General features: G+C 43.0%; 1 protein-coding gene across 1 annotated transcript; it reads left to right on the forward strand.

Moving 5' to 3' along the window:
* The first annotated feature begins 247 nt into the window (after positions 1 to 247).
* On the forward strand, positions 248 to 2043 carry LOC138775096 (general transcription factor II-I repeat domain-containing protein 2A-like). Its single transcript, XM_069955820.1, has 4 exons — positions 248 to 828; positions 1181 to 1352; positions 1442 to 1639; positions 1735 to 2043. The coding sequence occupies exons 1-4, from the start codon at positions 248 to 250 to the stop codon at positions 2041 to 2043; spliced, it is 1260 nt and encodes a 419-aa protein (XP_069811921.1).
* Positions 2044 to 14806: the final 12763 nt, after the last annotated feature.

A 14806-nucleotide genomic window follows, 5' to 3' on the forward strand; every position in this document is an offset into this window, starting at 1 on the left:
GCAACATGGTGAGGTTTAAAATCCAATTGAGGTTGTCCAAAATTACATGAATCATCAATGCAGGTAGCTTTTTGACAGTGTCATATGGACATCCCCCACCATATTGCAATACATTTTACTGCAGCATGGTGAGGGTTGCAATCCACTTGAAGCTATCTAAAAGATACATTAATTCTGTAGGTTAGTAAGGTGACAATTTTTCTTATGGTTATACTCCTCTCCTTTAGGTGCGACATTGATAGTACAAATGGCGACTTCCAAAAAAAGGAAAGTTGATGCAGAATGTCGAGCTTTCCAAGAGAAATGGACACATGATTATTTTTTTCTTGAAGTCAAAGGCAAGCCTGTGTGTCTGGTTTGTGGTGAGGCATTGGCAGTAATGAAAAAAGCCAATCTGGAACGTCATTACAGCTCCAGACATGCTAAACATAGTGACTTGAAAGGTCAGATGCGTCTGGATAAAATCAATGCTCTTCAGCGCACTCTGGAATCCCAACAAGCTGCTTTTACTAGGCCTAGGTGTGACAGAGACAATGTAATTCATACCAGTTATGTTGTTAGTGAGCTAATTGCAAAGAGGCTAAGGCCTCATATAGAAGGAGAGTTTGTAAAGGAGTGTATGGTGGCTGCTGCAGAGCTCTTAGCACCAGACAAACTAAAATTATTTAAGAGTGTTAGTTTGTCTCGAAGAACAGTGTCTGATCGGATCACAGACCTAGCCCAAGATATTGAAAAAACCCTTAAAGATTCTGCAGGAGATTTTCAATTCTTCTCTTTGGCTCTTGATGAAACAACGGACTTAACAAATACAGCCCATTGTCTATTTTTGTTCGTGGCATAACAGCAGAATTTGAAACTAGAGAGGAGCTGCTGTCTCTGGAAGCCATGCATGGCACTACAAGAGGTGAAGACTTGTTTAAGAGACTTTTTCAGCATTGAAAAAATTTGATCTATCATTTGAGAAATTAAGTGGCCTTACCACAGATGGAGCGCCTTCCATGATTGGCTCACAGAAAGGGCTAACAGCCTTTGTGAAGAAAGAGATGAATCGTCTCAGTCTTGATCCAAGTGGTTTAGTTATATGCCACTGCATCATACACCAGAAAGTCTCTGTGCCAAGTCTTTGCGGTTAAACAGTGTGATGTCAATAGTTGTGTCATGCATAAATTTTTGTCAAAAGCAAAGGGTTGAATAGTCGCCAGTTTAAAGAGCTACTGAATGATCTGGACTCTGAATATGGTGATCTTGTATATTACTGTGAAGTACGGTGGCTGAGTCGTGGGAACATGCTCATCAGGTTTTATGAACTGCGGGATGAAGTCAAGCAATTTATGGAGATGAAGGGAAAACCTGTCAGAGAACTCAGTGATAGCAAGTGGCTGTGTGATCTAGCGTTTATGGTGGACATTACTAAGTACCTGTCAGAGCTGTCAAGCTTCAGGGCCCCAACCAGTTTCTTAGCTCCTTGCTGTCGCATGTTAAGTCATTTGAAGCTAAGTTAAAGCTGTGGAAAGTGCAACTTGAAAGGAGTAACACTGTGCATTTCCCTATTCTGGAAGGACAAAAGCCTTCTACAACACTTGAATATGCTGGTGAATGTGCACAACTTATTGAGGCATTTAGCGAGAGATTCCAGGACGTGAAAAGTAAACAAATGGAATTAAACATTTTTTCTACGCCATTTAATGTGGAACCAGCTGATGTGCCTGATAACCTACAACACGAATTATTCAGTTACAAAGTAATGATGAGCTGAAAGCAAGGTACAACAATGTCCCACTGCTTGAGTTCTATAAACATTACCTGAGCAACGATGAATTTCCCACTTTACGAAAACATGCATTGAAATATGCATCTGTGTTCGGAACAACTTACTGTTGTGAGCATTTCTTTTCAAAACTAACAATAGCAAAATGTCAACTGCGTACCAGGCTGACTGAAACAAACTTAGAAAATCAGTTGCGAGTAGCAACATCATCAGTACCAGCCCACGTAAAACGCATCGCCAAGGAAAAGCATTTCCATTTCCAGCCATCACATTAAGGCTCGATTCACACGTATTAAAAGTGCGGCTGTATGTGCGGCTGTAATTGTGCGGCGGTATATTTGATGGTTCGTGTGTATGCTGGGAAGTATAGGATATGCGGCTGCACAGTGCACACTCCGTATGAGTTTCGGGCCCTGATTGTATCCGGGTCCGTAAAAAATGAGCAAGACCATTATTTCCGGCCCGAAAATGTCCAAGTCGCCCGTAGGAAGTAACATTCGGGCCTGACGGAACCTCTGATTACAGCCGGATCAATTCGGATTCTCATTAGAATAATTCATCAATGCGTAACGCCCCTTCACTTAAAAAGGCCCAAGTGAATGGTCTTCAATAGGTGACCATCCTTTGAGATGTCCCGAGCTCGAGCTATGGCACGGCGAGTGGAGCATGGTGGTGCTGGTCGTGGGCGACGTGGTTCCTGGCAGCGGGACATTGATGTTCCACGCCTGATCGCAGAGGTAAGTTTTATCGAAGAATTAGACTCATCTTTCTAGAATGATTTGACTTTGAAAATAGGTTGTAGTCTCTTTCTGTGTATCTATTTATCCCTCTCTCTCTATCTATATATCTATCTAAATATATGTCTAATAATCTGTAATGTATGCGAGCCAAAATACATATCTCTGTTTATAGATTTATGTGATGTGTTAAAATGTTTTACTTGGACTTAGAAATGCACATGGTCGTCTCGGCCAACAAAAACGCACCTAAGCCACATGTAACACACATCTGAATGTGAAGACTGTTATTGGTATTAAATATCTGCGTTTTAGTCATGCGACACGGGCGTGGGAATGTGGGCACAAAAAATCAACAAAGTATCGTCATGTGTTTCCTTATCTGCTATAGTATTAATTTCGAGTGCAGTTCCCATATTAAAGAACTACTTACATATGTCGAATTTAGTATCCCTATTGAGTGTCGGGTTGTAGTATTTCTTCCATGTATATATATTTGTAAGAACAGTGACATGTGTAAAAATTGTGAGTTTTTTTCGGCCAAAATCTGTATAGTGCGTTTTTGATGCGTTTTTTGTGTGATCTAGTGCATGTGAATCTGAGTAAGCGTGCGCACTACACAGTATAGTCAAGTAATGTTTGTGGAATGTTTCCCAAATCGAGTCGACCAAGGTTGCGTTTTTGATGCGTTTTTTTGTGTGATCTAGTGCATGTGAATCTGAGTAAGCGTGCGCACTACACAGTATAGTCAAGTAATGTTTGTGGAATGTTTCCCAAATCGAGTCGACCAAGGTTGCGTTTTTGATGCGTTTTTCATGTAGCTGCATTTGGCACGTAGTTTCATGTTATTGTGTGCCCCTCCTAGAATGTTCGACCTAATGCAATACCTAACCTTACATGTATTTAATAATCAATATATATTTTGAACTATATATCAGCGACTGTTTAATACATAAATGTTGACCATAGTTATAACAAAATGTCGAGATCTCTAACCATAGTCGTTGTGACATGTTTTATCCACACACTAAGATAACAAAACACCACACACACACCAGAACAAACACCGCAGTAGTGAAATAGTTAGCTTCACTCGTTTGCACATGTGTTCATGTATTTTCTAAACAATGTGGATTTTCTTTGGCATCAGGTGTTAATGCAAAGCTGTCATTGATCTGGTCTTGTGGCCTACTAATTAGTGCTAGTTAAGATACAAAGCCTTTCCTAAATTTAATCATTAGACACCAATCTTGGTATGTTTTCCGAAGTGTGTTCAAAGAGTTCTGGCATTCCTTGGTTTAGTGAGTCTTGGCTCAGTGGTTATTAGGCTGTGCTCCTTAGATTATACAGGTGGTCTGTTGTAATCCCAACACCACTCTATGTAATGTCATTAGTGAAAACATGTTATTCTTCTAATCGATGTAGACACACAGAGAGGTGAAGTCAGATGGAGATGTCTATTGATTTCTGTGTTTATATATTCTTTTTCAGGTGCGGTCCCGTCCCCATTTGTGGGACTTGACTGTGCGTGGCTACCACGACCGCGTCCTGCGTCGCGAGACGTGGGAGAGTATAGCGGCTCTGGTAGTCCCACAGTGGGGCGATGTGACGGACGCTGAGCAGCTGCGGATGGGTATGTCGTGTTGTCAAATAATGATGACATAAAATCGTGAGAATAATGGCCGATATTTCTACCAAGCCCTATAAATATATATAAATGATAATTATCTATCTATTTATAATCAATATTTGCTTTTGCCAGTACGAGCAGTGGAGACCGCTGGTCTAGTGTCCGGGACCAGTACCAACGGGCGATACGCACGGAGGAGAGGGGTGGGGAGCCGACCTCCATGCGCTATGCGCCTTTGTTGGATTTTCTACCGAGCCGCAGTCAACGGCTGTAAGCATCTTTTTATTATTACATAATGTATATACTATCATATAGTGTCAAATATGTAATACATGTGATAAAATGTTATATGGGAGTAATGACTTTAAATTCTGCCTTTGGTTGCTCAGCTGAACCTGGTCCATACTCACTAGCAGATAATATCATCCTATTTCACAAATATTCCTCTTTATGACTATGTTTTTATATGAATGGCCAGACAATTATCTTTTACTGTATCACGATCATTTGACAACATACACTATTGGCATTCTTTATAAGGCCCTAGTTGTGTCATGTTTCTTAGCCTTCATGCTGGTGTATGTGACTGTCCATAGAGGGTTAATGTATCCTGACCAATCACAATAGTCCCCTTTGCTCACACTCAACCAAATGCTTACACACCACTCTGACTCGTGCTTCAACATCCTGTCATTTCTATAAAATATGTTACTTTCTGTCATGGCGCTAGACCAACATCTCGGGATTTTTGCAGATCACGGTCACTCCCTCAGTTGTTCAGCGTGTGCTGTATGTGGCAGAGCCAGTAAGCATGGTGAATGAAATGCCTGTTTCTATGCAGCGGATAATGTTTTTGTGTCCTACAGTACTAAGCAGTCCGAGAGCTGTTCTCCGGCCCACACTATTCACTTCCTTTATACTCAATGCTGGGCGCCTGCTGCTCTGTCACTGTCTCAGTGTGGCCTGCGTGGATCAATGACAGGTACACAGGCCTCTTACTGGCCGCTTGTGTATCTGGTCACATGACTAACTCAGGCCCCTCTCCCTGCTGTGCGACATTAAAAAACACTGGTTGTTGTGTTGTGAGCAGAATGCTTACATGCCCACAACATGCCATGAAGATGAGAGCATTGTTTCCACACTCAGAAAGGGTGACATTTTTAAACACTATAATTTTTTTTTTTTTTTTTTTAGTTGAAAACACTAATGTGAATGAGTTAATCAAAATATTAGTATGTCCTAACATAGGATGCTGATAGTACTACATCATGTATTCGTGGTAACAAAGCACACATTTCTACATAGTGTATGTCATCAAAACTAAACCATTCTATATATGAATTACCTTTATGAATGTGTCCATATTAGCTAACCTTTCTGTCTCTCCACAGAACCAGTGGCAATTTCTCAGGACCACCGGGAGGACAGGATGCTGGTGGTTCTGATGTTGCAGCATCACAGCAGGAGGGGGAGAGTGCGACGCCACCGCCATCACAGGAGCCTGGCAGTCCGACTCTTTCTGAGGGCACGGAGCAGATGCCAGGACCTTCTGGCTCTACTTCCATGGCCGAAGAGGAGGAGGCTGCAGCACCATCAACATCTGGTGCAGGTCCTAGTGGTGTGCCCCTGGCAGCTCGGCCACGTCAGCCACTCACGAGGCCCACTACTACCACCACCAGGAGGCGTCGGGATCAACAAGAAGCTCATTCAGCATTGAGTGAGTTGGATAATTCTGTCATCAACTTTGTCAGGCGGTTTGATGGAGGAGATGATCAGAATGATTTCTTCTGCTACTATCTGGGAGTCCGTTTACGGAATCTCCCTACTAATCTGGCACGTAGTGCGCGGATCGTTACCGAATTGTTGCTGTCGTGTCACGAGCAGGTTGACCCCGATACTTTCCCCGACCCTTGCTATGTGGGCGCCCTCCTACAATCTGTGTATGGGTTACACTCACGGAGGCCACATATCCCGCCGGAGGGCTTTGTTTTCCCGAGACCACTGCGCCCCCACCTCTCTCCCCCTTTCCCCCCAGCAGTTTCCCGAGAGCCACCTGGTGCCATGCCCCCTCCATCTGAGGGTACTAGGGCCGTTCCTAGGCGCCCGCCACGGCGTGGACGGCGCTCTCGGCCCACTCGTTACTCCCGACGTTTATGATTTCTAGTATGTGATGTATGAGGCAATACATCATAATTTATTGTTTTCATTATTTTAATTTTTTTCTATTTATATATATTTTTTTTTTTTTTTTTTTTTTTTTTACTTTAGTTTATGGCAAGTGGTCTCCTTTTCAGGCCCAGAGAGGTCATTTTGTGTTAGGGTAGAGTAGGGTCCATGTCCCTGAGGACACCTTACCGTGGTGACATGGTACACTCTGTTTAAACAAACAGTTTGCTAAGATCCTCATAAAAAAAAATCTATCGAAAAAACTAAACTCATAATGTCTTTGCTTTTGCTATCTCCAGGGCGAATGGTTCTTGTGTGTAGGGGACCTTGTTAGCAGAAACAATATGTCACTAAATTTTTTTTAACCTCAAGAAGGTCAAAAATGGACTGTCATACAAATAGATGAGTTCCTAAATGCAAGTGTCTGATGTGTCCGGTTTTTACATCCATTAATGACTTTTGTATATGTTTGACTCAGCATCTTGCACAGAAGGTTTATGTGTCAAATGTATCCTTTTTTGGTTACATTTATACACAATAATCTGGTTCATGTGATATTTCATACTGAACATGGTGAGTTTGCAGTAAAATTCTTTTCTATAGAATATTTAATTCCACATTAGAAGTCTTTTAATGATCAACAATAACATCAAAACTAGATTTGGAATGGAGCAAACAATGCTACACATTGTGTGTGTGAAAGTCGAATAGTTGACATTCTTCCCACACACATCTGCGTTGTTGTCTCTCGATTGGCCGTTGGAATGTAGGCCTTTGCCTCAAGGTTACTAAAGTACCGCGCGCTTACACAATGTAGTGTATCCTATAATAAACTCCCCATTTTGAACATGGAGAGGCCTAAAGCCTTTCCAAGGATACATCAAGGATATATTAACATGTTTTCTATTCCAAAATAAAAAAAGGGTCGATTCTTATGGTTGTGTTGGTTTTGGCTTAGCACATAGTGCAGTTGATGGATGTGTTGACGATATATATGTAACATTTCCCCAAGTATCAGGCTTTTATTAACATGTTGTGTCACTACGCTAATCATTGACTCAGTGTGTGTTGGATGAATATCTGATAGTCTGCTCCTAGACTGGGCCACGAGATCGGCCTTTGGGAGCCTGTAGCAGAATGCAATGATCTGTCTGCAGTAAACTGCAGCTTCATTCGCCCTTCCCCCTCTGTCCTAATCTAACTTTGACTTTACTGTTGTGACATCATATTGCTTGGCAAGTCTGACAATGTATTGGAATACAATTCCTTGTGTATTTTATATAATCTCTCATTTTTTCACCTCTCCCAGAAAAAGCTTAGCTGGTTGTGCACTTTGTTTAGCGTAATCATTTGCATTAATGCGACAGGCCGATTAGCCATGTATACAGATGGCAAAACTTTATCAGTCTGAATACCAAGCCTCTATTTCATATGGTAAATCACAATTTCTTAACCCTGTCAGTAAACAAACTGAAAACTAACGTAGATTACTAGTCAACAGTGGCCTTTGCCGCCAAGGGCTGGTTATTTGCATATGTAAATGAGTGTGTTCGCTGACATATGGACATAGTGGCTAGGCTGATCCACAGGTTCGGTAGCTTCAATATAGAACGGATCACAGAAATCGTGGGGCCCAAGCGGCAAGCAGCTACGACATGGTGCAAACCAAGGGGTGTAAGGAATGAATCTAGGAATACCAAACTGTTCTGTGGTCATTTCATGTCTGCGCACCAGTTTTCTCCTTCTGGAGATTAGACCTTAGTTTGCAGTTAACTGACGACCAGTGAGTGCCTGGCCTGAGGGCTGGGTATGAGGTATCGTTGGTACAGGTGTGCTCTCGGCCTTGTCAGAGAGTGGACTTGTGTCCTGGACCTTTGCAGGTGCCTTTTGGCCCGGAAGGGAAAGGAATGCTGTGTTTGTGGTCCATTTCTTGTAGAAGTGGCCAAATATTATAGCATTGTTAGTGCATGTATCTGAGTGGCACCCTGCACTGTGGCTAGTTGCACCTGTGTGATGAGAGCAGGATTGGCAGTTGGCCTTGACATAGAATGATAGAAGAAAATAATTAGTTATGTGAAGCTTAGCCATGAGAGAAAGATTGTTTCCACACATTTCTCACGGTCTGATTTTGGAATTGTCCTTGTATGTTTTTAAATATAACACAAAATACAGGGATGAATGTAACAACTGTTTGTGTCCAGGCTTCACCTAGCCCGTGTCGGTGACTGGATGGAGATAACAAATGTATCATTTTGAGTTCCTATGGGTAGAAGGCAAGGTTATTTAGGATGTGTCTGCATTGTAAGATCTGCACTTCTAAACCCGTCGCTGTAAGAAGCAGTTTTTTTGGACAACAAAGCCTGAGTGATCGATGCAACCAGAGATGGATCTTGATCGGTCGGTTATAGACGTCGCACAGCTTATCAGTGAAGTAAGTATTTTATGGAGGTGTTGGGAGTGGTTTTACATAGATAAGATCGCCGATAGACACATTTCGATCCTCCTTTGGCATCGGAGAAGATATTTGTGTGGCCGTGACTTCATGTATGATTGTCATTTGTTGTGTGACTCACATTTACATACATGTAATTTAGAATTCTTTCCTTTTATAGCGTGTTTTTGGATGTCCAAAAGTCACATCTGTTATTGCATCCTGTTTAAGTGATAACTAATTTTGGTCCAAAAAATCGATTATGTAATCATCACTAGATGCAAGATAATCTTTCTTTTATGTGTACGATTGTCCATAGTCATTTAGTGCCACGATACATCGCTCCGAGTAGTTGATGTAAGTACGATTGTGTGTAATTCCTATGTGTTTGCCATCAGGGGGCGCTTGAAATCGAGCAATGACTGCATTAGTCTTTACATATGTGTGTGTCTCCTCCAAATCTGTGAAGGTGTTAGCTCTTTCGGACCATGTACCACACATCATATTTTTGGCGAGATTTGTAAGTAATGCCTAGTCGAGGAATTGTCCTTGTAATAGAACATGTTGGTGGGCAACCAGGGCGTGACTTATGTTTGCTTTTAGCGAGATGGCCGTGCAGCGAACTCTCTCCCTCCTCCCTCCTCCCTCCTCCCTCCTCCCTCCTCCCTCCATGATGGGTGTTGGCGGCACATACATAGGAGAAATCCGCCCATAGAATGTTCTGATAGTGTCATCATAAGGAGGTCGCTTTAATAGTACGCAAATCACGCACAAGATCCGGCGCCGGCTGATGATGCTATAGGCTAGCGACACAGCGTGGACACGCCCCCTCTCTGTAGTACATGCACGTCATCAGTGTGCGTAGCGGGGTGGTTGTTTTAGCCGGAGTGTTTGGTGTGCTGTGCTAATTATGTTCACTGCTCGGCTAATGAGTATTTTGCCTTTTAGCGCTGCTCTGCTGTGTACTTTGTCACGCGTTGTAACGTCGGAAGCACACACAATACGCAGCAGCCACGTTCAAAGAGGCGTGTGCGCCCATTATGGCACTTGTAGTGCAGCGGCTTACGACGTGACAAGGCCGGACACAAATGGGTAAGCTGAGCAGCGTTACATGGTGTCACATAGCAATTAGCCGAGCACACGACACACAATTGTTACCCCCACCCCCACCCCCGCTACGCACAGTGCTGAGGTGGCGATACTACAGAGAGGAGGCGTGTCCCCCCCGTGTCGCTATCCGATCCCAGACCCCCGCGCCGGATTGTGGCCTTCCATTCCCTAGTAGTAAGCACATATATTTTCTACAAATACTATGAGGACATGACGTGAGTAGTAGTGTACTGTGTATATGATATGTCCGCCAGCAAACATCATGGAGGGAGGGAGTTAGCTGCAGGTGAAGCTGGATACCCCACCCCACATAAGTGACGTACTATTGAAAACCAAACATGGCGTGTAGCATGTGAAATGGGTGTAGGAGCTATGACCTTATTGCCTAATAATTTGTAAGACGTTACTGTGATTTTATGTTATTTTCAGGTCCATGCTCGGCCAGTGCTATGGGACGGCCCTGCGCCTGGGTACAGAAGCCGGGTAACGCGGAGTGCCGCATGGAGGGAGGTTGCCCGGATTGTATACCCAGATTGGCCCCAGCATACTAGATTACAGCAATGGAGAATTGGTAAGTTGTTAGCCTTTGTGGCAAACCATAAACTCGAGTGTTATGGTCACCTGACGCCATATATTCCTAATGTGTGGATGCTTTTGGTTTAAGCTAACTATGTGGAGACCAGGTGGTCCAGTGTGAGGGACAGATTCATCAGGCAGCGACGGCAGCTGATGAGGCGTGGGGCCTCACAAGAAGAACTGGCCGCTTTGCGTTTTGCCCCAATGCTGCGTTTCATTTTGAATTCCACCAGACGCCGCAGGTAAGTGTGTGTGTTAATTGCATGTGTCCATGGTAGGATCAGATGATGACGGAAGTAGTAGCTCAGTGTCTTATGTGTGCACATAGACATGTGTTATATTTATATAGATTATATACTTTGAGGCTCCAGCAGGGGGAGCAGTATATTTAGTGAACACTTTAGAGTAATCTCTAGTTCGGTAAGATGAGGCGCCCCCTGCTGGACACAAGATAACTAACAAATGCAGCCTGGCCTAATCGCTTTGGTAACAGCTTTTGATCCCTCCAGGATCTAAGCCAGAACATGAAATGCCAGTTATGCCAATAGCGTGGACTGTATTCATAATGTTAAACAATGGACGCAATGTGTCCAGAGAGTAAAATAATGTTCCACTCGGGGGGCCTTGTGAAGACCCACATTTTGGGTCAAGAGTGTGTGAATATTGTGTAAAAAGTTCTAGTGTGCCACCTCCTACATAAGAAATAGTGTGAAAGCAGGCAGAGTGTAATCCTGCATTGGATGCCCCCATTTTAGTTAGATGGCTAAATATGTCCTTAAACAAATGTGCCATCTTAGATAGTGACCAGTGTTGTTTTCTCCTCAGACCACAAGTAGTTCAGCAACCAGCAGAGGCCTCATCGGATGAAGAGAATGAAGAACCTAATCTGGCACAGGGGTTGGCCAGGACTCCACCACCAAGATGGCAAGAGGGTCCTGTGGAGCCTGCAGAGAGAGAGTGACATGTGCCTTGACCGTCCAACAACATTTGTGTTTGTTCCGCACTCCCTCTCCTCAGCTACACCAACACCACCCCTTGTCTGCTACACTGTAGGGCCTTGTGCCAACCGCGGCTTACTAGCATTAATATTTTCCTAAAATGTGTGCGCACCAGGACCACATCAATAACACACTTTTTACAAGGTCTGCCATCACATTAGCTAGGGATGACAATAACAGCTTGGGGGATAGGGATGTCCCGTTTGGTTTTGTTTTGCCAGAATACAGTCAGGCTGGCTGTGGGCTTCACATATGGCCAGACTATTGCCTCTGCAGACTATTGTAACTTCTGTCAACATGGTCCAAAGTAGTCTCCACACACCCTCGCCCACATCCACCCACACACACTATCATGTGAATGTGAATTTTTTTGGACATGTAATAAATCCATCTCGACATATCTTGTTGTTTCCATAATTATATTTTTGACTTGGTTATGTTTTAGTGTTTAAGGGTTACAAACCAAATGATTATTGACTGGCACTAAGGAACTACGAAATACGCTTAAAAACACTTCTTGCCCTTTTTTTGCCTAGAAAGATGTATTGAATGTTGCTATTGTGTGTTAGTGAATTTACTTGTATGCTTTACCTTAGTATAAAATTAACACATGCTGGATGTCCTTCAGGAGGATATTTGTAATCATATCTGAGACATTGCTGTATGTGTCAAAATTTTATGTGTCATGATAGGAAATATTAATGTAGTTAAGTATTTCATTTATCAGGCCAAGACTCTCCTGCTCTGCCCACTTCCTGCCTTGGCCACAGATGTCAGCAGAGAGCACTGTCATACATGAAAAACAAAGAATCGCAACATTCACTACATGTTCGTAGTAGGTTCACAATACGTGTATTTGAGTCTGGATATTTTGGTCAGTATTGTTAACAAAACCAGTAGTGGATTAAAAACACAAAGTCTCTGTTCACACAATGTTGAAATAGAGTGGATGTGCGCGCCATTTAAAGTGAAATCGTGCACTGTTTTTTTGTAAGAAGGGATGTTATTTGGAAATGTCCTTATTTAGTGTTTTAATGGCGCACATCCACAACATTACAACATTGTGTCAAGAGATCCTTTGGGTGTTTTGAATCCACTCCTGTTTTTGTTAGCTATACTGAGTGAAATACACGTATTGTGAAGCCACTAGCGAAGATGTAGTGAATGCTGCGATTACTTGTGTTTCAGGTCTGAGCCTGCTCTATGCTGACATCTGTGGGCAAGGCAGGAAGTGGGCAGAGCAGGAGAGGCTTGTGATGATCACAACATATTTTGGGACATTAATGTTTATTATCATGACACTATCATTTCCACATAGAGCTGGATGTCCGATGGGAGTAGAAATCGCCTCCTGCAGGACATTTAGCATGTGGTCATTATGTACAAAGTGGAGGATATATCAACGTAGAGACAATAAACGACATAATGTAGCGTTTACACAGGCCGATTGATGTGATGGATTTTTGATAAGAAATCCAGGAGATGACTGTAGAAAAGGAACAGGTGATAAAGTAAAGAGCGAGATTTATCAGCTTTTAATACACTCTTCTGTGTTTAATTTACAAAATGTGATGATAACGATTTTTGGGAACCGCAACCTAAGTAGACCACATCAAGCTGGCGCACCTGGGTGATGTGTGGAGGGATATATGTGGTGTGTTAATAGTGATTGTTATATATTGCGCACCCTGCTGGTCACTCCATAGGAAAAGCCATGTTTTTATCACATCAATGTTTCAGCACACTAGGTTCAAAGGACTACAATTAACATTAGCAGGATGTGACCATGCTCGATAATTACTGGCCAGTAGTATGTAGTATATGTAGTGAGGTTATGTGTATTTTGGAACACTACTATGTGGGAACACACAACATGGTTTACGACATTGAAAAGGCAGACACTTTGTTTAGTGTAATAACAAAATAGATGTTTGGTTTTATTAAAAAGATAAGGCAAAATAATATAAACCAATACATCTGGCTCAAATAAAACAAAATTTAATAAAAAAAAAAAAAAATACCAGAGACAGGTGACATACATGCGGAAAAACATCAGTCCTGTGCCGTGGCTCATAACGGAGGCTGTGAAGGGGCACGGGCACGGCGCCTTCAGGAGTCATGAAGTAGTCAGCAAAGAGGTTCCTGACCACTATCCCGCGGTTGAGTTGTCTCCCTTTGCCATAGTTGACAGGGGCACTAAAAGCTGGCAGTGTCTCCACGTTCACCTCCGGGTGGGAGCATAGTCCCAAGGTAGTTGTGGAGAACACAGGCAGCTTTAATGACCATGTCAACTGTGGCCAAGTTCAACTGCAGGGCAGTGGTAAACACTCTCCACTGACTAGTCATGATTCCGAAGGCGCACTCCACGAAGTTACGTGCCCGGCTCAGCCTCCGGTTAAATAGTCTCCCCCGTTCATACAGCCCTCTCCGTGGGTAAGGGCGCAGCAGGTTGTTCAGTAAAGGGAGGCTTGATCCCCTACCATGACGAATGGAGCGGGATGCGTGGTACCCGAAGAGGAGTGGGAGGAGTAGGTCACGTGATCTAACAGAATTCGCCTCCCAAACTCTGATCTCAGTAGCGCCGGGAGTCCCCAGTACTGCCATAGGAGCCGACGTCGATGGCAAGGAAACGATACGTGGAATCAACAACCGCGATCAGGACCACAGAAAAAATTTCTTATAATTGAAATACTGTGATCCTGATCGCGGTGGTTGCTTCACACGTATGTGCTTACCATCAACCGCCCCTATACAGTTGGGGAAATTGGCCACAGACTGAAAGCCTGCTGCTGACTGCACCAAATCTCCCGGGTCGGACTGGGCATCACGATGGGCTGCAAATGGTCCCAGATCACGCCGCACGTGCACCTCACAATTCCAGAGATGGTGGACGTACCAACCCGGAATTGGAGGTGCAACGTGCATAACTCTCCCCTGTCGTGCCAAGAATCTATAAAAAAAAAAAAAACATAAATAAATTTTTAGTATTCGATTTCACATTCAACTAAATATTACATTAATACATATTTTAACACTATATTAGATTGAACTACTAATACATGAACAAATAGTTTAAATTCAAAGAATAGCCTCTTCCCTTAACGTTATGAGCAGACGGGCCACAGGAGGGATGGATTTCCGCATGTAGGTGTCCTGTCTCTGGAGATGTGGCTCAAAATCGAAAGCAAATTATCAAACGCCTCCATAGGCAGCCTGACGAAGTCCTGGAACTTGTCAGCATGGCTGCAAGAAATGAAGAAAAATATTTTTTCACAATATTACACAGAACACACATCAGAGGAAGATGTCATAATACGGTTTACAAATGTTGAAATTAACTCAAACGTTGTAAGGATAAACCAAACTAAAATAATACATAATGGACTTTGG

Source organism: Dendropsophus ebraccatus, unplaced genomic scaffold (genome assembly GCF_027789765.1).
Source record: "Dendropsophus ebraccatus isolate aDenEbr1 unplaced genomic scaffold, aDenEbr1.pat pat_scaffold_133_ctg1, whole genome shotgun sequence".
NCBI lineage: Eukaryota > Metazoa > Chordata > Amphibia > Anura > Hylidae > Dendropsophus > Dendropsophus ebraccatus.